Source organism: Pyxicephalus adspersus, chromosome 12 (assembly GCF_032062135.1).
Source record: "Pyxicephalus adspersus chromosome 12, UCB_Pads_2.0, whole genome shotgun sequence".
NCBI classification, from domain to species: Eukaryota; Metazoa; Chordata; class Amphibia; order Anura; family Pyxicephalidae; genus Pyxicephalus; species Pyxicephalus adspersus.
Window position 1 is genome coordinate 25,683,349 of NC_092869.1, and position 24,304 is coordinate 25,707,652.

Consider the following 24,304-nt stretch of genomic DNA (forward strand, 5'->3'; position numbering starts at 1 on the left):
AACTAGTGATTTACTGATCAAAGACATTGCAGTGCTTAACCTCTGAAGATTTAGAGGGAAGCTTATGGAGGTAAAACAGTAAATCTATAAATCCCCAAAGGAATTTGATTTTGGGAAAGAAATCCACTGGGCCTGATTTAATAAAGCTCTCCAAGGCTGGAGGGAATACACTGTCTTCAGTGAAGCTGGGTGATCCAGCAAACATTGAATGGGTTTCCTAAAGTCATTTGCTATTTGTTAGCAAATGTTTTTAATCCTGGATCTAATCCATTTCAGGTTTTTTTGATCACTCAGGTTCACTGATAAAAGTGTATGCTTACTAGCTTTGGAGAGCTTTATTAAATCAGACTCATTGTGTGAGTGATATAATTGCGCCATGCAGATGCCTCCATTGTGGCAACACGCCTATAATGCACATGGTTTCCAGTGTACCACAATGCATGGTAATGCTGAATGTCCTTTTAAATGGGCTCATTTATCCTGGGTAATGCAACACACCAGGAGGGGCATGTGTAAATTGGTTCTTTATATTTACAAATAGAGTATTCACATCCTTCAAATTTACCATGAACTTATGAGGGATAAATAGGTCACATTCTAACAGACAGGATGACACTATAAGGTTAACAGTACATCTAAGTACATCTTCTATAAACGTTTTAGTCAATTAAATATCTTGTTTTTGTATTGAGAATTTTAAATACAAAAAAATGAAATACAAAGTGCTTGCCAACATTTTTTTAAAAATGCAGCACACTTTTATTGCTAAATATTTCAGTGCAATATATGAAACAGACTCAAGTTTGGGCTGTGTGTTGATCTGTGTGTAATATGTCTTTGATCAAGCACAGATGTTTTTTTTTTTATTTTACAGCTTGTGGCAAGCAGTGCTTTGTACAAGAAAATTAAAAGTCAAATACTTAGCTTTTAGATGACATTGCACTAAAGAAAAGGCTGAGTGAGAGGCCCCATGTACACAGAAGGATAGATGGACAAGAAAATTGTACAGAACTTTACAACACACACACATTCACCAATTAAAGAAACCAATTAAGAGGAAGAATTTTACTGTGGATCATACAAGGGAATTGTATTTTCTAGGATCTGAAATGTGATGGACACATACTGCTTAAGTCCTTAACATAAAGATAATACCAACACTGTTTTAAGTCTGCAATATGGCACGGAGGGCTCTACTTATAAAAGAGGGAATCTGACACTCAGTCAAACATTCCCTGTTTTTTTTATCAATTACTGGCTTGAAACCACATGGATTCCCTCTTTTATAAATAGAGCCCAGACTATATCACTGTTACTTTTCCTGTTTACTCTTGGACTACTGGATTTCCCAACATTACATCTCAAATAATCCCAGGCTTGTCCATATGGAGTGAAAAGGAAGAATTGGCATGGAAAAGCCAATTTGTTTATAACAAATGTATATGATTGTCATGTCCTTAGCATGACTATTTATCAACAAAACCATTGGAAATTAAATAACTAAAAAGTAAAATATGTAACCACCATGTGGAAAATATAAAATAACCTCCCTGTACCACACAGGACATTTGGAGCCCAGTGCTCCCTTATAACCCTTCTTCCTACCCCCTTTATTTAGCCTTTTCCAATGACTTTAATTCACTTTGCTAAAACTGTGAATTTTGCCTAAATTTTGGTAAATATCAGTAGCCAGTACTGCACAGGCTTTGCAAAAAAACATGTTACAGCCAAGTCCCCCTCATGCTACTTATCACATCACAGCCCTATGAATGTATATGGTTTAAGCCAAAGTGCTGCTGCTGAAAAGAAATTCTGTGCCATGGGCAATTCATGCTGGGAAGAAATAGCTCCTGTGTGCCTATCCTATCAGTGAAGATTTTAAACCAGGTGAAGAACAACAATCAATGTAGAAGCCATTGCTGCTATATCCCTCATTGAAAGAACAGGAAAGAAAGAAGAAGGGACATAGGAGCCATTGCAGTCCTAGAGGGGGTTCGGTAGGGAAGTCTGCCACAAGTTTACATCCAATATAAACCATATTAATGGTGGCTCCACCATCCAGCAGAGTATGGCTCGTTCAAGGGAATTATTGGAGTACCATTGCACTGGCAGTAAAGAAAGAGAATCTAGAATAAGGATCTGGCTGGAGCATTTCTTCTGGAAAAGAAGGGCAGCAAAGTGAAGATAGCAGAAGATGGAAATTACTTTGTATTCTTTTCCATGTATCAGTTATAGTAAATGGCAGGCTAATCACTATAGGAATCATTGTATTTAACTCACCTGCTTATATTAAGGTAAGATACTATTTAATGTACAGCGCTGCGTAATATGTTGGCGCTATATAAATCCTGTTTAATAATAATAATAATAATAATAATAATACAGGCCACATACACAGTGCATTTTTCCAACAAGTAGACTATTTGATTTGCACTGTAAAGGGAATAGTATAGGAAAACCCTGTGTGACATTGCAAGTATGTTATAAGGAAATCAGACGGCCCCATTTACTATACACAGAAACATTCATATTGAGACAATATTTAGACGCCTAACATAACAAAAATTCTAGACTATTTAGAAACATTGAGAGTGTGCTTTTATTTGCTTATTTTTACACTGGGAGAGACTGGTGCCCACTGTAGACAGGGTGTTATGTGACTAAATGCTCTTGTTACAAAATATGTTAAGTGAGGCTGCCGCTTTAAAGAGCTTGAATGTAACCTAAGAAGCTGGAAGGGGGCCCAAACTGTCACATTGGCTTGTAGGACAAATGAGAAACTAATTCTTGTCCTGAATGTTCAGTCTGTTAACTCAGCTATTCTGCATGCTGTGGGTGCACACGGAAGCAAACAGTCTGCACCCTGTCATAAAATTAGTGTCACACTGATTCAATGAAAACACCAGCAAGGTCTGTCTTGTACATCAGTGACAATTCTATTGGCTGGACTGTGAGATTCGGGCTTTAAGATAAATTGTATTGTTTATTGCCAATGTGAAGGGGTCCATGGGTAATAACCCCACAGAAACCTCAAAGAGGCCTATTAGACTGATTGCAAAGTGAGTTTCTTTGCTGAAAGTATTCTACATGCATTCAAATGTAAGTGAAAGCTAGTGGCATTGGCAATACATTGACCAAAAAGAAGCTCTTTGAATTCTTGTAAAAGATAATATTTATTTCTGATATATATATATATATATAAAATATTATATAAAGAATATAGATAAATCCACCATTCTGTAAAGTATTGTTACGTTCAAAAATCATGAACCTTGTAAAAATCCTTTAAAGTAAACTAAAAAAACTCACTCACTTTTACTTTTGCAGATCCATCGATCCCTTTGGATCAGGTCCTGCGTTATTCAATTTGTTGTGGAGGAAGTGCTGGGCGACGATGTCTTCTTTGCCCTTCTTCCGCCTATATCACCTGATCTTGCATTGTACAGACACCAGATCAGGTGACCTGGTAGATGGGGAAAAAAAGTGGCAATCTCACTGCTCATGCGTGAGATTAGCAATTTCTTTTTCCACATTCAAGAAAAAGCTCCTTCTGTGCTGCAGCAGTCAGAACAAAAGGGGAAGGGCTTTACCCCTTTTTTAACCCAACCCCAAACAAAGAAGGTAATTTTTACCTTTTATAAGAGGGTTGTCTACACTGTATAAATTTTATTTAGGTCCGCTTTAAGGAATATTCTGTTTTTACCTGAATTGGTATTTAATGTTTTTGATGTCGAGTTTCAAAATTTTGAACTGTTTTTCTTTTAAAGGATGCTGTTCTCAGATATTGCAAAGGTTAAATGTTTCTATTGTGCACAGCTAGGTGCAAACAGCCTATGCAAAACAATGTAAACAAATTATTAATATTATTAATTATTAATATTTTCATTAAAATAAATTATTAAATTACAATATATATTAAATTATATGTTATATTAATAAATGATAATATTTATTTTGAATAATAAAAACACGATAGTTGCATTCTTTATGTTGCATAATATTAGCACAACTATTTATCAAATCATTATTTTTAGTAAAAAAAAAATACTATTACAAACATACAAATACAAACATACACAATACAATCTCAGATTGTGTTTAAATTATAACATATAAGACTGAATCAAGTAAACTGATACCAAATACATCAGAACTAAAATGTAGCCACAAAAAGTGACAAACTACAGCACGTTAATACCTCTACAGTTTCTTAGGTGACTATTAATGATGGCCCTAGAGTTAATCCTCTCACTCCGGCTGCAGTTTTGAGGCGAGATCTAATACAAATTGTTTAACTGTCATCTGTGCACATCCTACATGTGTCTTGGCAATCTTTTACATTTACATGTTCACTTCTTTCTTTTTTAACATTTTTTTCACAATTATCATCCCCACCAGTTTTAGTGACAAATCTTTTTATGGGGGGTTTTCTTTAGACCCATAATGTCTTCTTTTTTTTTCCCCCCCAGCTAGAGTACAGATCGTACTTGATCACCTTTTTTTTTCCCAAACCCAGTAGCCATGATCTGGCAGCTCTAAATCCAAAGTGCTCAGAATTGAGATTTTCTGGTTTTTCTACCCCCAAAGTAGATTAAGAAAATTTGCACAGAGATAGATTTTATCCAGCCATTAGAACATGATTCTTCCCACCGACACCAACAATTGTACACTATTGTGCCACTAACACTAAACAATGGGATGCAAGTTCTAGCACTGACACCATAGATAGGGCAAAATTCTTTTTAATGACACCAATGGTAAAGTGAAATATCTTCTATTGACACACATGATGGAGCACTATTCTTATAATTACACCAACAATAGGGCAATATTCTCACCAACCTGGTGTTAGGGGGTGTTCTCCGGGCTTACGATCCCAGGCGATGCCCCACTGCAGGAGGGTGCTCGCAGCCTATTTCCTCCGGCGGCTGCGCCGGCGGTAGCACTCGGGTTTCAGGATCAGTGCCCTGAGGGTTGCAGCAACCCTGTAACTGAGGTTTTCCCTCGGCGTCCTCTGCACTACACTGCACAGGTGAGGCGAATTTGATTAGTTGAGTGGTTCCTAATTAATTCCAGGCTGTCATTGGCTGCTGGGGCTTCATAGCCTTTCTGCTCCCGGTCAGATGTGCCTGTTATAGGGTCTGCTGGGCTTACCTGTGCTGGAGTGATTTTTGAGTATTACTGACCTGCGCCTGTTCCTGAGTATCAGTTGAACCCAGCCTTGACCGACCTCTGCTTGTGACCCCGACTCTGTTTTTGCCTTTCCATTGTACTTCGCTTGGTGGACTGATCTCCTGTGTTTTTGACCTTGGCTTGTTTTTACATTCCCTGCCATTTCGAACTCCGTACTGTGGGCTCTGGGTCAACTGCCAGTACATCTCCAGACACCATCCATTGAGCACAAGTGCTTGGGGCAACTGAGTGCTAGGAGACGCAACCAGTCTCCCGAGGCTGAGCGGGGACTGCTATAGGCGAAGACTGCGGATACTGATTGGGGACTGGTGTCTGGGGAATACTGGTACTGGCCTGGGGAATACTGGTACTGATATGGGCCTTACACCTGGGGCATTGTTTAATCCCAGGGAACTTGGGACATTTTTTGCTTCCATTTGCCCCAATCTGGCCTCGCTAAGTTCCAAAGCACAGTGAACTTGCCTGATCTAGAGGATCTTAGGTTTTCCAACTCTGATAAAAAATATTACTTTATATAGTATTGCCTAGATTATTCTACTCAGCAGCTGTGTGCACTGCTAAATTGTATTAAACACTGGCAACTGCTTTCTGTCAACATGACCTCTTCTTTGCTTTTTAATTACCATATAGAAGCCACATGGCATTGGTTTCCAGGGATAGTGCCAGAAACAGGAGATTTCTGTCTGGGTATTTTGTTCATGACAATGCCCTTGACTTACTGACCAACTGTTTAATACTTGCTTATCTTGGCTGTAGTTTTCAGTGACTCCTCATATCGTGAATATCATATTAGGTAAAGTGTATTAAGGTGGATATAGAAGATTACAGCCACGTCTAATAGTTGCCAAGGTCATGTCATGTTGTGTAGATGAAGGATCCTTATTTCATATATGTCTCCCATATATGTCTTTAGTATAGAGTATAAAGATGAGAATACAGTTCTATTAAAAAAAAATAGTAACATGACGGTACTGTATCCTTGTCCAGCTCATTGGGTAGTTTAACATTTTATATTTTTGGTTGTGTTTAAAAAAACTGCAGCATGATTCCGAAATCCTATGTACAATTTTTTACGGACGTTCTTATTTTTGATAAAGACTAGCAATAGTAAAAGATTCCTCTGTTTAATTCTGTGGCGGGTCCAGGCAGTGCCCCACAGCTGATACCTTGCCAGCCACCTCCACTACTGCAATGGTTCTTAAATAAACAAACAGCATTTGTACATTATACAATGGGTGGCAGCCATCTTCATTCATTCTCAATAAGCTTCCGAGGGTGAAATGCTACATGTATCAAAAAAGTGTTTCAGGGGTTTGAGGAAGCGGTAACTGCACGGTAACCTCACCACCAGTCTGAAGATTATTCATTACAAAATAGCAATGAAAATATTTCTCAAAATGAACTTGTTGTTCACATACAGGTTAACTCTCAGCTATCCCATATTGGAAACCAAACCCCTCTGTCCTTCTTTTCTCCATCATTGCACCTTTTATTGAATGTAATTGCATGGGTGAGATTAATCAATTCTTTTTTTACATATTAATTCCTCAGGTCCGAGTACCTGGAGTACCTGAGTTCTTTCCTTACATACTCTAAAAGAGTTATCACTCTTACTCATGAAAGAAAGATGAAAGTATAAAAGCATGAATATGGTCTCTTTAGAGCAAAGAGCTGTCTAGTGATAATTTACAGAGTGCTAGGAACTCCACCTTCACCCCATGTAACACCTTGGCCTGGCGATTGGCCATTTAGGTAACCAGTACCATCGTGGTAGGAGGGAGAGGGAGAGTCATACTGCCCCAAAATCAAAAAGTCATATTGTTCAATGAGAAAGGTAGCAGCAGGAAAGTGAATGTAGCAGGTGGGTATAGGTATTGGGGCCAGGAAGTGAGGCAATTAAGAGAAACCTGGTTTGCAACTTTCTATAGGCAAAGTTCGTTTTGATATTTTATCATTTCTATCTATCATGATTGTTCCAGAATAACAATATACTATTCACCTTAAGGTTGCTATTTTTCTCATCAACACAAATTGACAAAACCAGTATGCAAATCACAAAACATTTTGTAAGAATTGCAAAGCAATTTTCATACATGAATGAGACCTTACACATTGAATTATGAGAGATTGTCCATCTTCCTGATTGTTTTGGCATAAACTTGTTTAAGGAATTTCTGTTATAGGGTAACAACACTTAGTCCATGTTGAAAAAAACATGGCAAATGTCATTAGTTGATGTATACACACACTTTAAGCATAATTTTATTCAGGGTTTGTTATTCAGCCAATTCAATCAACTGTGACGTAAATATGAATTGCTGTTGAAAGTTTTAATCTTTACAGTAAATAAAATTCAGCTTGTTTAGAAAGCTTTAGGCAATGACAGTATTTTTTGTGCATGCTATTCAAAGCTTGTAGCTGAGAAAGAAGAGGGTAAGGTTGCTCAAAGCCCCCGACAGTAACATGCACCTTGTGTGTCTTGCTATTTAGAGGTAATTATGTTACCATTATGAGAGTCTGCTCTAGTCAAAGGTCAAACAGGCCACCCACTACGCTTTACATTGCTTCGATGGCAGAGAAACAGTTTAAAAACACCAATTTCATTATAATGCACAAATACAATGTTAGGCGCAATGTAGGACCTACCATATGATCATTATTTGAACCTTTAGAATTTAGAATACTAAGAAATAAAGAATTTTTAAAAACAGTTTCAGTGGTTACATCCAATTGCAAAAAAATAAATAAATTAATTAAAAAGCCAACTGAAATCATTGAAGTTTATTATGTATGTCTGTCTGTAAGCAAAAGCATATATATATATATATATATATATATATATATATATATATACACATATATATATATCTGAATAAGCTGTATGTAGTTTGGAATGCATGGCTCTATAATATTAGGTTCCCAATAATATTCATGTTCCCTGTTAACATGTTTATGTGGACATAAGTACACATGAACAATAGACACAAAGAACATTGACTTAAATGTTTAGATGCCATACAAAAACTGCACAGGTGTGTACACAGGCCCACGCAGCAAAGAGTATAACTTGATCATTTCTTATTGGGTGCACACTAAAGCCAAACTAAAGTCAAAATTGAACAAAGCAATTGTGTTGACTAGTGTACATTTCAAGTATTATCTTTGAAACTGAACTTCAGACAGAAGACTGTATGTAGCAAGAGTAAGTGTGTAGCTGGTTTCTACAGTGATGTAAAAATGGTAGGAAATGTAGTCTGGCATCTATAGTTTTCCTACTTTGGGTGTCATACATGATTGACCTTCCCATTGGCTGAATTTAGGGATGACAGAAAATAAAATGTATAAAAAAAATAATAAAAGAGTGCAAGCACATGGCCCATGCAACAGATTCTGTCCAGTACTATATATATATAGTATATATAGTATATATATATATATATATATATATACTTGTACCCATGTATTAACCTGCTTGTTATTTAAAGATATGTTTTATAAAGCTTTAAAACCCACTCACAGACAAACTTGAACATTTAGCACAAACGGCATACTTGCCCAGAGCTTTCTAGACTTCAATGCAGAATCTAACAGCAATCAGGTTTAAACAGCTAACATTGTATATAGAATACCAGTTCATAAAAAATCCTGCCATGGTAATATGTTCTGGAAATCTTTTCCTAAACATGCGATTCTGCAGCACTGTAATCCCCAATTTTGCCCACTAGAGCTTGATTAAGGAGATCTTTTTGGCTGATGTCAAGGGGTCTGTATACCTTCTGTAGCCATTAATAAAAGAGTTTCCCACTGTCCTTTTTTCCCATTATTACAAACTTAGTGGGAACACCCAAAATTCACAGAAGCAGAGGAAGACAGTGAGACATTACAAAAAGGAGAACTTGCCGTCTGTCTATCTGAGACATATTATAAGCCAGGGAAAGACAGCTAACTAATCTCCGCCCATGCCCAAGATATCACTTTTGGACCGACTGGTAATCTCCTCTCCCACACTTGGTAAAAATATATCTAACACTGCACAAATATGGAAAATGTTTTACCTGCCAAAAGGATTTGTATTTCTGTATATCCACCACAGCTCTGTCTCACCGACAGGAGACCTAATTTTTCCAAAGCATAGTAACACTTACAAAGTCTTGTCTATTCCTCATCCTGTACCAAACAGAGAAAGCAGAAGAAGAAACACACTAAAAAGCTCTCTGTGATCTCTGTCTTCTCTCCTCCTATAAGCATTTTCCATGTTAGCAACTCACTGGTTACTTGTGCTGCTTCAGCCGCTTCATGCTGCTGTACAAAGGATTGCAAGAGGCCAACACTAATAGAAATGTTGGTATTTACACTACATGCATTTAAAAAAAATATATTATTGAATTGCATTCATTTGTGTCTTTTAGATCTGCACAGTGTTAAGTTTTAGGAAATGTTTCAAGATGATAAATTTTGCCTGTACACAAAATTAAAACTCATGATCGTCAAAGTCTACAAATTGAGTGCAATGCCACTTTAAATTACTGTAGTATTTTGTATCCCTGACACTTACTATTAGTTACATATTTACATTCATTGACTATACAGCTCTTTTTTCCTGAAGCAGTCTTCCACCTCACACTATGCCAACTTGGCAGCATCTGCGGCTGAGGTTATCGTGTATCTGTCTGTCACAGCACGCAGTCCTGTCAAAGCTAAACTGCTTTTAGATTATTTATGCATGTACATTACTCATTGTATGTGTTACCGATGAAGAAATCCCAACTCTTACACAATATGTATTAAAGTTTAGTGCATGGGGACACCATGTCCTTGTATTTCTTATGCCCTGACAAGCTGGTACTGCGACAGTCCGTTGTAAACAACTGTGACTTGCAAACCTTCTAGTTTGATCTACATCCAGATCAACATTGGCCACAGCTTCACCTCAACATCTATATGAAATGAGCACCTAACTCAATAAAGGGCAGTGTCCAATTACAGATACATAGCATTCAGCAATAAACCAAGCATGATTCCCTGCATCAAAGATTTTCTCTGACTTTGAATAGAGTTGGTCGCCATGCCAGGATGGTCACAAACAAGTACGTCAGACGTGACATTTGCTTTGGATGGAAGGAAAGCACTTTAAAAACAAGCTTTCATCAGAAGTGTTTTTATTATTGGATTGATCACGGGCTCCTTATTACTGAATTACTACTGAAGCTTGCACAATATTTTTATTTAATACTTGTGTGACTCAGCAGAGACAAGTGACACAGTTCTAACTGCTAATCCTACAAGCTGGGGGATTGCAAACTTTCCATTCCTCGGTTGTCTACTGAATCTTCAACGACCTCCACACATCAGTGAAAGGAGTTTGACAACAACTAGGTTAAAAAGGGACATGGGAAAACTTCCTGTGTAAAAGTCCACGTATCCTACTGTATATATATTTACCCCACTGGAAATAATTTCACATATGTGGCTTGTACGAGGGGGTGCTAAGAAGTTCCTGGCTTTGCCCCCTTCCAGATAAAATAGAAAAATGAGTGTGGGGGCATATGACAGCCTAATATCTTAGTATGTAACTGTGCAAATATCAGGTGCGATTTTTAATCAGCTTTATCAGCTTTGCGATTCTTAAAACTGAGAAGCTGTGATGGCAGAAGCACAAGCAAGTTTCACGTCGTTACGGGCTGTCATGAAGTTTTTGTTTCTCCAGGGAAAGTTGGCAAAGAGCATTCACACTAAGATTTCACAAACACTGGAGGAGAAGTGTCCTTCCTACAGCACTGTCAAAACCTGGATATCTCGTTTCAAGACTGGGCATTTCACCGTTGAAGATGAGCCCTGCAGTGGGGCCCCCCAACTTCAACTGACTTGGCAACCTGCGATGCTGTATATGAGCTGAATATTGAGGACCGGGGAATATCTGCAAAAAAGATAGTCCAGATACTTGACATCTCACGGGAGCATGTTGGGTTTGTTATCATCACTATCCTAGACGTGTGCAAGCTTTCAGGAAAGTGGGTGCCGAAATGTTTGAACACTGATCAGAAGAAGGAACGAGTTGAAGCATCCAAAGCCGTTTTGGCCCATTTTGAAGCTGCACAGGACTTTTTGACTAGGTTAGTGACTGAGGATGAAACCTGACTCCACATCTATGATCCTGAAACCATAGAACAGTCACAGAAATGGCGCCACAGCGGGTCCCCGCGTCCAAAGAAGTTCCGAACCCAGAAATCGGCCAAAAAAGTCATGGCGTACGTTTTCTGGGACAAAGACGGTATTCTGTTGGTGGACTACCTACCTCAGGGCTATAGTATTGTAAATTGAACACCCTGGGCTTCTAAATGGTCCACCATCCCCCCTACTCACCTGACCTGGCCCCTTCGGACTATTATTTGTTCCTAAATTTGAAGAAACACCTGACGGGGCAACATTTTGAGGACATTTCTGACGTTGAAGATGCTGCTGAGAGCTGATTTGTGGCCCAACCAAAGAACTTTTATTTGAATAATCTAGAAAAGCTGCAACTATGCTGTACCAAGTGCATCAGTCTCAGGGGGAATATGTTGAATAAATGTGTTATTTCATAACTCTGGCTCTCTTTTTTCTGAGCAAAGCCAAGAACTTCTCAGCACCCCCTTGTAAATAAGGGGTTTTTCAATTGTAAAACCCATCCCCTGCATATAATTACTATATCCACATCTCACAGAACATTAGTGTGGTAGTCAGTGGAAGAATGCCTTTTACATTACTGACCAATGGGCAAAAATGGCACCCTTACAGATAGCCCTAAATATCATTAGTATTAGTAAAACAGAGAGTCAAACGTTGCTCATTGTTCAAGGAACCTCTAGCAACCTTCCACGGAACCCTGGTTGAGAAACATTAGTCTGATTAAAAGAGCCTGTTGCCTTCTATTTGCGAAGGAGACCCTTGTTCAGGGTGAGACCCTTGTTCAGTATGGAAGCAGTAATCTGTGCAGAAATCTGACATGCCCAGTTCTAAGTCAGAACTATGAATGTGCTCATGCTAACTTATGATTAGAGATGAATTTGGTTCTGACACAGTAGAAGGCATGCAGAAGGTGAACTTTTCTACCCAGGGTATGGCTTTAATCAACATACTTGAGATTTTCCACACTTTTTGTTTTTAAGTACCTGATAACTTATTTAGACATTATAAAGGTTCAGTTGCAATCTTTAGTTAATCTGTGTAGTACATACTAAGAATATAGCAATGCAACAATACTGGATTTCGTTTTTACAATCTGTTGTGATGGTAAATCTCAGTCACAGCAAAAGAGGAAGGCTGAAGAAATGGTACTTAATGGTATCATACTGGTGCTACATGGGGATCACGTATGAAAAGTTTGCTTTTTAAAGTGCAAAACATGTTTAATTGCTACGGGTGGGACAAAAAAATACTTGGAACATTTCTTAATCTGACAGCTATTTTTCTTTTACCATTTGTCAACAATCCTGATTAAACCAAAAGCTATTGTGCTGTAAAAAGTGAAAACAACCTGGAATACAGCCAAAGGTTTGGCATGTAGATTTGTTAGGAGACTAGTTGGGATGGTAACTTTGTTTTGTTTATTTTTCTATAAGATAGGTTAATAGAAGGGGTTCTTCGTACAAGCAAATTCATCCCTTAGTTATCTAAATGTTTATTTGTTTAATCTTATGGAGCTTTGGTGGTACATTAGGAAGGTAAAAAAGATCAGTAGGTTAGGTGTAGGGAAATATTTCCAGAAATCCATTTTTGGGTTTTTAGGGTAATGCACTTACCTTGTGTAGTGAAGTTGTACCTATTGATCACAATGTAAAGTTGATACTCAATAAAATAATATGCTAAACTCTCATGGAAAGATGTAAGTATCTTTCTATAACCAGACTTGTACAACAAAAAAAGAAAAGCATTTTCCCTAGGACTTAATCCATGCATACAAGGTATTTGCTCTAATTTATGCTTTTCAAACATTTTGCAAAACCAATGTCTGTTCTGTTACAAAGGAAAGGTCTATTGCACAATATTTATTTTTCCCCAGTAACATTTGGTAGGTGTATGTTTTTAACCCACATCTTTCCCAGCATTCTAAGGTGAACTTTAGCTTGGGATTCTAGGAGGTAGCTCATTGTAGAAACTAGTACTAGCTACAGGAAAAAAAGTCTCTCTGGAAATGGAATCCTAAAAAATGGAGTTAGTATTAGATACAAAAGGGCAGAATTAGAAAAAAAGGATATCATCACCCACTCTCCCGTACTTCTGCTTCGCTGCTAACACAGCTTCTGTTCCATTTTTAAAGATCGGGACACCAGTGTGTATTCAGATCATTGAAGGAATAAGAACTATGTGATTCTGTGACAGATAATATCCCAGAACTACTATAAAGATGTAAAGGTTTACAGTGGGCCTCCAAGCCACTAGATTCCTAAGATGTCAAAATACAATGCTGGCAACATTTGTTGGAAAAATTGTAAATTAAAATAAATGGAAAACAAATCTTAGCTACCTCTCTACATGTTCACCTAATAGAACAAAGTAGAAATTTGCTGAATACAGAAAAGCAAAAGGTTTGGTGAAACTTTGATTTAGACTCTTCACAAACAGACCTCTAGGAGAATGCCATATGCCATATGTCAGTAAGACTTGTGGTGAGTCAATAACAGCTGAAATGTTGCACAATCCTTTGTAAATGTTCTCAGGTCTCAGTAACTCCTGTACCAAGTTACTTGCACATATTTACCATTTTATAGCTTTGACTAATCACACGCAATTTGCAGTAGCATAGCAGAAAGGCTTACGTCTATCCAAAGCCCCATTTTAGATTGGTGGTGAGGGGTTGGAACACGTCATTTCATGGTGGCCATCATTAATTGCTTAATTACTCAGCAAATGTAGAACAAATTAAAAAAGCAAGAAAGCTCTCTACAATATCCTAGATTGCTTTAAAATACTGAGGTCTTGTCTCACATGTGGCCACTTCACTTTAATTCTACAGCAGAAAAGAAGAATCAATGGGGGTGCCAGGAAACTAAAAAGCAGCATGACCAAATACATCTTCTTAAAAACTGACCAATCACTTTTAGCAAGAGTTGGCTTTTTGACCCATGCATATACTAATGAGAACTGTTACAAACCAATCACACATTATGTTACTTCCCTTTTCAATAAAAACAGTAAGGTTAAAATAGAACCTGCAAAAGTACTACCGGTAATGTGAACGATCCTTTATGAAAAAGCAATAAAAATTGCAATAGCCAAAGCCAAAAAAGAAAAATACATCATTATTACTGAATCCATTAGAAAAGCAGGTGGTTTAATGGTATTTATACTGTAATGGAATGTTTGAGGTGACAGGTACAGGTCCAGTGCCTAAACCAGGGCTCTTGCCTTAAGTTTCCATCTGCGTGTGCCAATGATCACAAATTAAAGAAACAGAATTGTTCAAAGAGAATGAGGTTTAAATTGTGTCCCGATATTTCCTCTAGCCTTACACCCTGACAGCAGAGTGCGTATGATGTGAAAAGACAGCATATCAGTTGTTCCCGCTTTCATGGTGTCTGGTATAGTTGGAGAGCAAGCAGACACAACAAAGGGAAGAAGATGCCAAATCCCAAAAATAGGAGCTAGAGCTGATTTAAAAGCCACCGCTTGTTCAATTTCTCAGCTCCGTCTGGCCTATCAACAGGACAATATTCAGTGACAATTTTACACAACTGCTACAGATAAATGCACGAACAAGAGCCTGAAATAAGATACAAGATGGCATCAAAGTCAAGGGACACATATCAGCACTCGGAGCCTATACTCCTGCCTTAAGTTTAATTTCTAAAGGGGGCAGCTGGAGAATACAAGATGAGCATAGTACAATAAAAAAAACACAAAAGCAGTGGTATTCTTTAGTGAAAAATTGTTAATACCTTTTCGCACACAAAAGTTGGCAGACTAAGACCAAAAAAGCTATGGGGTAATTAGGTTGACACTCTAAGACCTTAAAGAACATAGCCTGCAAAATCTTTGCGTCTCCTCTCTAGCCCTGGGTTTGATATACCTTCTAAGCCATCTCCTCACAAAAAATACCTCCCCACCCTAATCTACGACATCTTACCCCCACAGATATAAAGTCGTGGCCATACTTTACCCCAAGAAATACAATTCTACATTGCAAACACCTGTTACTGCTTATGTATTATTATGGGGAATGTTGCATAATACCCTATGTGAGATTACTCAAGTAGTCTCCATAGGGTCCCTTTAATGTCGTTTATGACTTCTTGAGACTGTAGACCAGTTGCTTCTTACCTCCTGTGCATTCAGGATCTTCTCCATGTTCTCAATGTCTTTGTAGAACACTTGTTGTTGGTGTACTTGTTCTAGCAATGTTCTTTTTTGTTCCCATTGCTGGTAAAGTTTCTTATTTTCTTCAACCAGAGCCTGAAGTTTTTCATGGATCTAGAAAAAAGCAAGAATATATATATATATATATATATATATATATATATTTATTTATATAAAAATATATTATTATTATTACACAGTACTTATATAGCGCCATCATATTACGCAGCGCTGTACAAAGTCCATAGTTGTGTCACTAACTGTCCCTCAAAGGAGCTCGCAATCTAATGTCCCTACCTCAGTCACATGTCTTTATCACAGTCTAAGGCCAATTTTAGGGGGAAGGCAATTAACCTAACTGCATGTTTTTGGGATGTGGGAGGTAACCGGAGTACCCGGAGAAAACCCACGCAGGCACGGGAACATGCAAAAGCCGGAGTGCTAACCACTGAGCCACCATGCTGCCCATATATATATATATATATATATATATATATATATATATATATACATACATTTGTTTTTACTGGATTTGGCATAACTTTACTTTTAGAGATAATTTTTGACAGCTATTGCCCACTGCCATGAACATATAACTTTATATAACTTATAAACTGTATAAGGATATAACTTATATAACTGTATAAGGATGCCATGTTCCCTTTTCTAAAAGAATGGAAAATGTTAAAATAGAATTTTACCTGTATAGATGGAATTTTGCCCTCTTGGAGAAGGGACTGTCCAATGGCCACTGTCCTGTCGTAGGTCTCCTGATGAGCATCTATATTTTGCTTCAGATCTTGGTGAGCTTTTAGTTTCTCACTACTGGCCAAAATACCACGTATGGTCTCTTCAGCCTTCATCTCACGTGTCACCTCTGCTGACCAGGAGAAGTAGTCACGCACCTAGACACAAAAATACAAAATAAGTAACTATTCCAAATTGAAAGCATTTTGCACAACATTCATGAGAGGTGCAAGGTAAAGTAGTAAAAAAAAAAGCAGAAAAAAGTAGTGCTCCTTCTAACCTCTTCATTTACATTGGCAAAGAATTACTCTTAACATAAAAGGTGCTTGTGAATTCCACCTATCTTCTTACCTAATTTCAAAGTTCTCAATTATTTCATTCATAAAAGTTGCCTACAATAAAAAATATAGTGCTTACCTCCAAAAACCACTAAGAATTTAATTTCTATTGCAGTTCCTTTTTTTGTTCCATAAGCTTGCATGAGGCTGCCTAAAACCCAGGTGGTACTTTGGTAATCAAGGATACCAGATGGAATGCCTATTGTGTGTATATGTATAAAATAATGATACTTTTGCTGCTTACACCCTTATATGTCCTCACAAAAGTCTCTGAATGAAAAGAGAAAATAAAATAATTACCCCCCCAGTTTAACCAAGGAAGTCAACCCTAACCATTATTTCTGGCTACCCTGGATTAGTAGCTATTCTATGTAAGCATTTTATCCCCAGTTTTACCATTGACAAGGTTTTGTTTTAACGCATGTGGGCAACGCAAGATAATGAACACAGAAAGAATACACAAAGAAGAACTCGTTTATCCAGTGCCTAGCTGAAATATAAATTTTCCAAAATTTTGGACCTAAATTTGAACAGAAGGCTTTAGGGTATAGAGCTTCCAACTTACACCAAATGTTTCCTGCACAAGCAGTATTAAATTTTTGTCTAAACAAAATTGAAGTGCTACAAGTGGAATCGTGTGTGCATATAATGTCTTCTGTATATAATAAGGCATTTTTATTTATTGCTAAAAAGCAGGTCTAGATTGTGGTATTTGAATAAAGGGTTACATGAGAGACAGCTGTCTAATGTTCATATAAGGAGGATTGGTCACAGCTCCACAGCTCAGTTCCAGATTATATTTATCTATGATTCACAGCCAGCTAGTGTTCCCCTCCAGTCGACACGTGATTCTCATATTGAATCCCTTCCCAACTGCAAAGTTAAACAGACAATGCCAATACTGAGCTGACACATGACAAGGAGACCTCTCCAATTCAAAATGGACCAATCTTGTCTTGGGATCCATAGCAAACAGCCTCTTGTACCCTCAGCAGAGCTACAAGGACTTCTGTGGTTTATAGAAGAGAGCGTTTGCAGTGTATTGATGGTGTTGCATACTAGAGCTTGAAAACAATGTCACACATAAATATTTTCAACATGCTTGGTCACTGCCAATGATTAAAGTGTATGTAAACCCTAACGATGGAGTTCTCATTCCCTTGTTGTCCTAACACAATACTTGTACTAGAGAGGGATGGCTGTTCCTCGATAGATAAAGTAGGATAGGTTATTGCTGTGGAACATCTATATTAGCTGCACACAATTTTAGAAATTTATGTTTATGGTATTTTGATTTAAATTGTCTGTTCAGATGGATTATCAAATAGTAGCATTGTTCTTTAAAACACTGCATCAAGTTGTTCTGCTTGTGAACTAACTGTTTACAATTAGCTTTTTTTTTTATTTCTTTACATATGCAGCATATATATGTGAAAAGGTGTCACAATAAATCATGTCCATTAAGTCAGTGCCCACCACACTGTGTGTAATGCCCACAGGAAACTGCCAATGTCATTAAGGCAATTGATTATGCTGCCCCCATGCAAAAAGTTATAGGTCTTCTCCAGTCAAATGACATCTGTAAGGAAAAACTAGTAGCCTGTTTTAGCAGGCCTTAGTGCTGGTGCAGCCTGGTAGTGGCTCATAGGAACCACAAGGTCTCTTATATGAATTTTTGGGTTACTACTTTACTGTTGACCTACAAAATTCAGAACTTACAGCAGCCAAGAAGAAATAAAGTTTGCATGATTGCTCCAGATCAGCCCTTCTTTTCTCCACTTTGTTCTTGGTAAGCTCCCATTTTTCCACCACCTCTTGCTGTTTCTTTTGTAAGGAATTACTCTGGTCTCTGGAGCACCTGGGTAGAACTTCATCTGCTCCATCAATAACCTCTTGAAGCTGAAAATCAGAAAAGTGCATCAAAATTAAAGCCTAGTTCTACCTTTGCAAAAGAATGACAGCAAACAACTATATTCCATGCTATCAAAATATGGCAGTATTCCTAAAGTGGTCAATTTTAGAACTGTCCCCCAACTGATTGACGTCATTTACGCTGCATCCTAAGTTGGCCACTATATATTCACCAGTCAGTAGTCTTACAGAATTTAGATCACCAAAAGAGACATTTCCTGTGCTGGATATGGTATCTAGTCAAGAACTGGACAATTGTGAACTTTTCCAAGGCAAAAAATAGTGCTTCAGACCATTGAAGTTACTTCTCACCCAGAGATTTTTAACAAGAAACAATCCAGAGAATGGAGAAGTTCAAAACTACCTTTGTAGGCTGATTTTATCTAGGTAAAGCTAGTTGAATGAGAAGCATCAGCATTTACTGTGACTACAGACTACAGGCAGATGTCTGATTGCCCATTTTTCTCTGTGTGGTGTCCATCCATCTATGGCCATCTATTAAAGTAGGCAACAGGTATATCCAAGATGCAATTAGTCATATCAAGAGCCATTTGTTAAGATGTGGATTACTGGACTGGTTTTAATAACTGTTCCTACACTGATTTAGGTGGTTATAACTCAACATCTCTCTAAAAACAGAGGGTGGGGGGAAATCTGCTCAACTGTGTCAGGGACCTCTGCTCATTATCACGACGTACCCAATGAAGAGCCAAAGATTTTGAAAATATAACTCAAGTCCCAAAAGTCTTGGTTTGTAATCTCCACTAGAATTGTGCTTTCTGCTGTGGTCCCAGAGTGTGTACTCCAAACTCAGATAGCATGTTACCACACCTGAGCAATAACATCCACTTAGGTAACACAATCATCCCTTTCATTCCATCAAATCTGCAACCATTAGTTGCTATACTATCCCAGGCTCTTTTTCTAGTACCCTCCCAAACTAAAGGTAAATGGGCCAAAAGCCAAAAAATTACTAAATACAGTATACCACCCAATCCGAACTCTGCATTCTTGTACATGCCATAAAGGAAAATACATTTTTTTGCAAAATGTTCTAGCTTTATAGTGAAGTAAACAAGTTACAATTTGCATCTCTACAAGAATCTGTAATTGGTTCCCCATTGGTTTAGTGGGCTACAATTATATAATAATTACAATATTGGAGTTTAAGGGTGGTAAAAATAATCTGATTCCACGTTTCAGTTTCTTCTGACCTTCAAGAACCAAAATTAGATTGCAATGTTTATGGGCCATTTACAGCACATGTCCGTCCTCCACAGTGCCTTAAAAATAGTTTTTGCTCTTTCTGGACATGTAAAGTAGTGAGGCGACCATAGGAGCTTCCTGTGTCACTAAGTCTTAGCGCTCTGTGAATGGGACATCAAGGAACTGTAGGAAGAGGGTAGTGTTCTTGAGCATAGACCAAAATGGTTGATACCAAAATATGTTTTAAAAGAAAAATTTAAAGGAAAGAATGGTGATTAACCTGTACTTTACATATTGCATAAAGAAGAGAAGAGTTGGAACCTTTGTTTTTATTCTTCTTCTTTTTTATGGTCAGTGTCACTGTGGGAAGATTTACTAATTTTGTCCTTTCACTATTCTCACCATTTAGAAGTGAGTGAATATCTGACATTTGGATTTGTTACTGGGACAGGGATGCAGAAACAAAAATAAACCGTACTCATTTTATTTCATTTAAAATATTAGGTAGGTCCAGCTGTCCAGTAAAGTTTAAGTAGGAAAAAAACAAGAAGAGGGCCATAAAATGGGGGTCTGGTTAAGACCCAATACTACTGAGAGCCTAGAACAATTGCTATAGCTATGAAACATGACATGATGGGGGACACATAGATGTGGCTGAGGTGCCTTTTCCATTTTAGTTATTGGTAATGTAAAATACAGTTATTGCATTTAAAGCTGTGAATAGAAGTCAAGTTAGCACCAGTAAAACAAGAAAATGTAAGGTAGATGGGTGTTTCTTTGGGTGTCTGATGGTAATTTGGCTTTAATCACAAGGACACAGAGTGAGAAATATTGTATTTGCGGCATAACATATTAAATGGTAGAGAGTCTAAGATACCGAAGCAGGACTCAGGTTGACGAGAATAAATGGGGGAACATGATGAGTTGGGGTACAGCAAATAGGTTGTTGATGAAGAGTAAAATTCTTCCTGTTAGCTCTGATTGCAGCGTATGTATTGCCCATTGTCTTTACTATTAAAAAGGCCATACTGCATGCACATTAGATCCACACCTCCCTGCTACTGGTTGAAGCTGGGCATTAAATTTTATAAGATGGATAAATCTTGCTTACGCATTTCGATGTAGTAACAAGAATACAAGTCAGAAGTTCTGACTTCACCTGCTTTGACAATTAAAGTTGCAAGGCTGCAAGGCAGTTATCATTTTTAAAAGGAGAAGCCTTTATACTCTTTCCAGTACATGTTTCTCCAGTCTGACAAAAGTTTTGGGTTTGGACAGATTGGACAGAATCTCCGTTTTTTTTTGTATGTGTCTTTCTGCCCTGGTGACAACCTTTCCTCCATGTTCTAGTCATTTTGCCACAGGCTGTCATAAGTAAAGGGAGGTGTTATTTTCCCAACTGTGTCATGAACAGATGTAAAAAACTTTTAATGTCTCTAAAACTGAAAAACATGTCAGCTTTTAAATGGTCCTCAGGAAATACTGGGTTTTATTTGCATAACTTTTACCTCTGACATTTAGCAGCATGATCATATTCTTTAAAGCTCATCAGAAAGCTGGTAAGGGATCTAATCATAAAAGAGTAAATAAAAACACAGGGGACAGGAGGAGATTGTTGGCATTCATGCCTTCATGTACCAAGCTGACTCGTCCCAACACTGCCTTATTTGTGTAAGAGGAAATACTGTTCAGTTTAAAAAGTGAACAGAGTCCACTATTTATTCTCATAAATGTAATAGTGGCTTATCGGGTATTGCCAAGTCAAATAAAACTACTCTGTTCCCTGGCAGATCACTTTAATGTAAGATGGCATTTTTAGGAGCATTGGCACACCTAATGGATGACTATTTTGGACTGGTTTCAGTCCCTAGAAAGTACAGAGCCAAAGAATAAATTCTCTTTCAATAAACAATTGCAGCAGAATAAAATGCTGAATCTCAACTTAAAATATAATTTACTCGCAAACCCAGACTTTTGTTTGAAGGCAAAAAAAGTTAAAAAATAAAAAAAAGGTTACAAATGGCTAAAATGAACAACCCTGTGGAACTGTGGTTTTCTTATACTTTTTTAGTCCTGACACTGCTGGAGTTGATAAAAGTTCACGCATAGAAATACGGGAGGAATAAAAGTCCTGCCAAGTGTTTCTTGCTGTCTGTCTCCACTAGACAGCCTTACTTTTAAAATATCTAAAACCAAATTTTTTATTAAAGGGGGAAGGGAATTTCCTTACCTTCTTGACCAATAAACACAACAGCAAGAAAGACAACTCATTTTAAATAAGGGGAGAACCTCCCTTAGACAGTTGTCACCACAACCCATGACAATATTGGAAAATTTCCCCTCTTTCCATGTCCGTTAGAAGTTTTTTATCAATTTCTGACAGAACCAAAGCCTGCAGGAGCAAGGTAAGAACTGTAACTGAAAGGTAAGAACTGTAACAAGAACGGATTGCCATTTGGTTTGTAACATGTATCATTCACCTACCCAAGTAAACCAATGTTTCAGGGCAGAATTCTACAATCGTGTCTAATAAAGCCCATGTGCTGTAATTGGTTTGCCGTCTATAGAACTCATCTGTCTTCACCAACATTCAATTTAACCCGTTCGCATGGCACAAACAATTTTCATTGACGTGATACATGGAATTTCTCAGGCACACTTGCCATCCTAGCATACAATCTGGTGCCCAGGACAGGAGGTGACAATTTGACAATGTTCAATGACACAAGGAACTAAGAGAGAAATTTAAGACCGGCGTCTCTAGCAAGTTTCATGGTTTTATGCTTAATCAGTCAGCACATTTAAACTCCAGGCAGCCAACCCTTCTCTATTATTCTGCATGTTAAGCGCAATTATCACATGATCTATGCCTCCCGCTGAAATGTCAGCAGCCTGACCACCAGAGACAGCTGTAGCACATCAGGCATATGAGAGTAGGCAGAGTTGTGTGTAAAGGGGCCAGGACTGGTATGATAACCATGTATGTTCTCTAGACATGCACAGTAATGAATCGCTTACCTGCTGCTCATTCCCAGACAACTCATGTTCCAGGGCCTTGTGTTTACGCAGCTGGGACTGCACTCCGCTAAGGTCTTTGGCAATGTCATCAGGAATGCTCTTGGATTTTTCCTGCCAGGCAATTAAGGGAAAAGAAATGCACATATAACTACTTATCCTAAAAAAAATAGTATGGCACTGTTCAAAACAATCAGAGACCTTTTTTTGTTAATTTTACAAATAAAAGACAGCCAAAGTAGTTCCAGTGGGCAACACAATTTCTTTATTTGACCTTCTGAAGTTGGCCCTGATTTATTAAATTTCTCCAAGGCTGGGGAGAATACACTTTCATCAGGGAAGTTGGGTGATCCAGCAAACCTGGAATGGATGAAAACATTTGCTAACAAATAGCTTGATTTTAGGAAATCTATTCCAGGTTTGCTCAGTTACTCAGCTTCACTGATGAAAGTGTATTCTCTCCAGCTTTGGAGAACTTTAATAAATCAGGGTCTTTATCTGATTGCTAACTGTGTAAGAAAAATACAATTCATTATAATATAGAGGAGGGTGACCTCTCTCACCAAGCTTTCTTATAAGCAACAGTGAGGCCTATCACTGTCACAGTAAAAGTCCATCTTCATACAATAAATGTTCGGATATCTCCACTGTGTAGGAGTAGGTGGATGTGAGACAGATAAGTGCGATTTATTGTTATTCGGATGAAATGTAAGTACAGCTTGAGCCTATTTACAAGTGGTCATTTTTTGGGGGGGTAAACAAGCTTCCTATAAACTGCAGTTTTAATTGATTATCACTTTTTTGTATCAGGATTAAAAATTATCTTTGCACATAACAATTAGAATCATTGGTAAGCTGATCATGTGGTTATCATGATGATTCTAATCATGGGAGCATTTGATCTCACTATAATTATGTTGATTTAATTGATCCACATGCACTGTTATTTTGAGTTACACAATTTTATTGGTAATTTATTTGGGAGTTATTATTTTTAATTGAGATACGCACAGTCACTTTGAGTTTTTTTAAATGTATATATTTAATTAGGAATCATCACCATTATTTATTGTACTGAAACAATAATGGCACCTTATTGGCTTCTATGAATGGGTTGGTTGTTTCACTGACATATAATGCTATTTTATAAATAATTTCACATCATGTTATTTATTACTATAATTTACATATATTCATTTATTAATATATAGGAGCTATAGACATCTTTTGAATATGGGATTTTTAAATCAAATAAATAGGGTTGTTTCTGTCCTCCTGCAGATGTTTTTTCTTTTCATGCTCTTCCACTACTCCTGAGGAAGTAGACAATCTCTGCGAAACGTGTAGAAAAGATGTTAGTGCCTCTTTTTGACTCGAATTTGTTAAGGGTCACCGTTTGTAATAATATTATTCCGCTATTATGTAAGCGTTTGTTTATTATGAGGATGGTATATGTTTGTGGGATTTTAAACAGCTTGAAATAAATGTATATTTTTTATGCTTTAAAACACGTGCTTTGTACTTCATAGCTCCTTCTGTCCCTCTTTAGGATCAATTTC

General features: G+C 37.5%; 1 protein-coding gene across 1 annotated transcript in view; it reads right to left on the minus strand.

Moving 5' to 3' along the window:
• SPTBN5 (spectrin beta, non-erythrocytic 5) overlaps window positions 1-24,304 on the minus strand; it is a 135,743-nt gene that overhangs the window by 58,948 nt on the left and 52,491 nt on the right. The window contains exons 31-34 of the mRNA XM_072427640.1: window positions 22,749-22,859; window positions 18,333-18,512; window positions 16,230-16,433; window positions 15,493-15,642 (exon numbers count right to left, since the gene is read on the minus strand). Coding sequence (XP_072283741.1) covers window positions 15,493-15,642; window positions 16,230-16,433; window positions 18,333-18,512; window positions 22,749-22,859 — 645 coding nt within the window. The remainder of the gene's footprint in view (window positions 1-15,492; window positions 15,643-16,229; window positions 16,434-18,332; window positions 18,513-22,748; window positions 22,860-24,304) is intronic.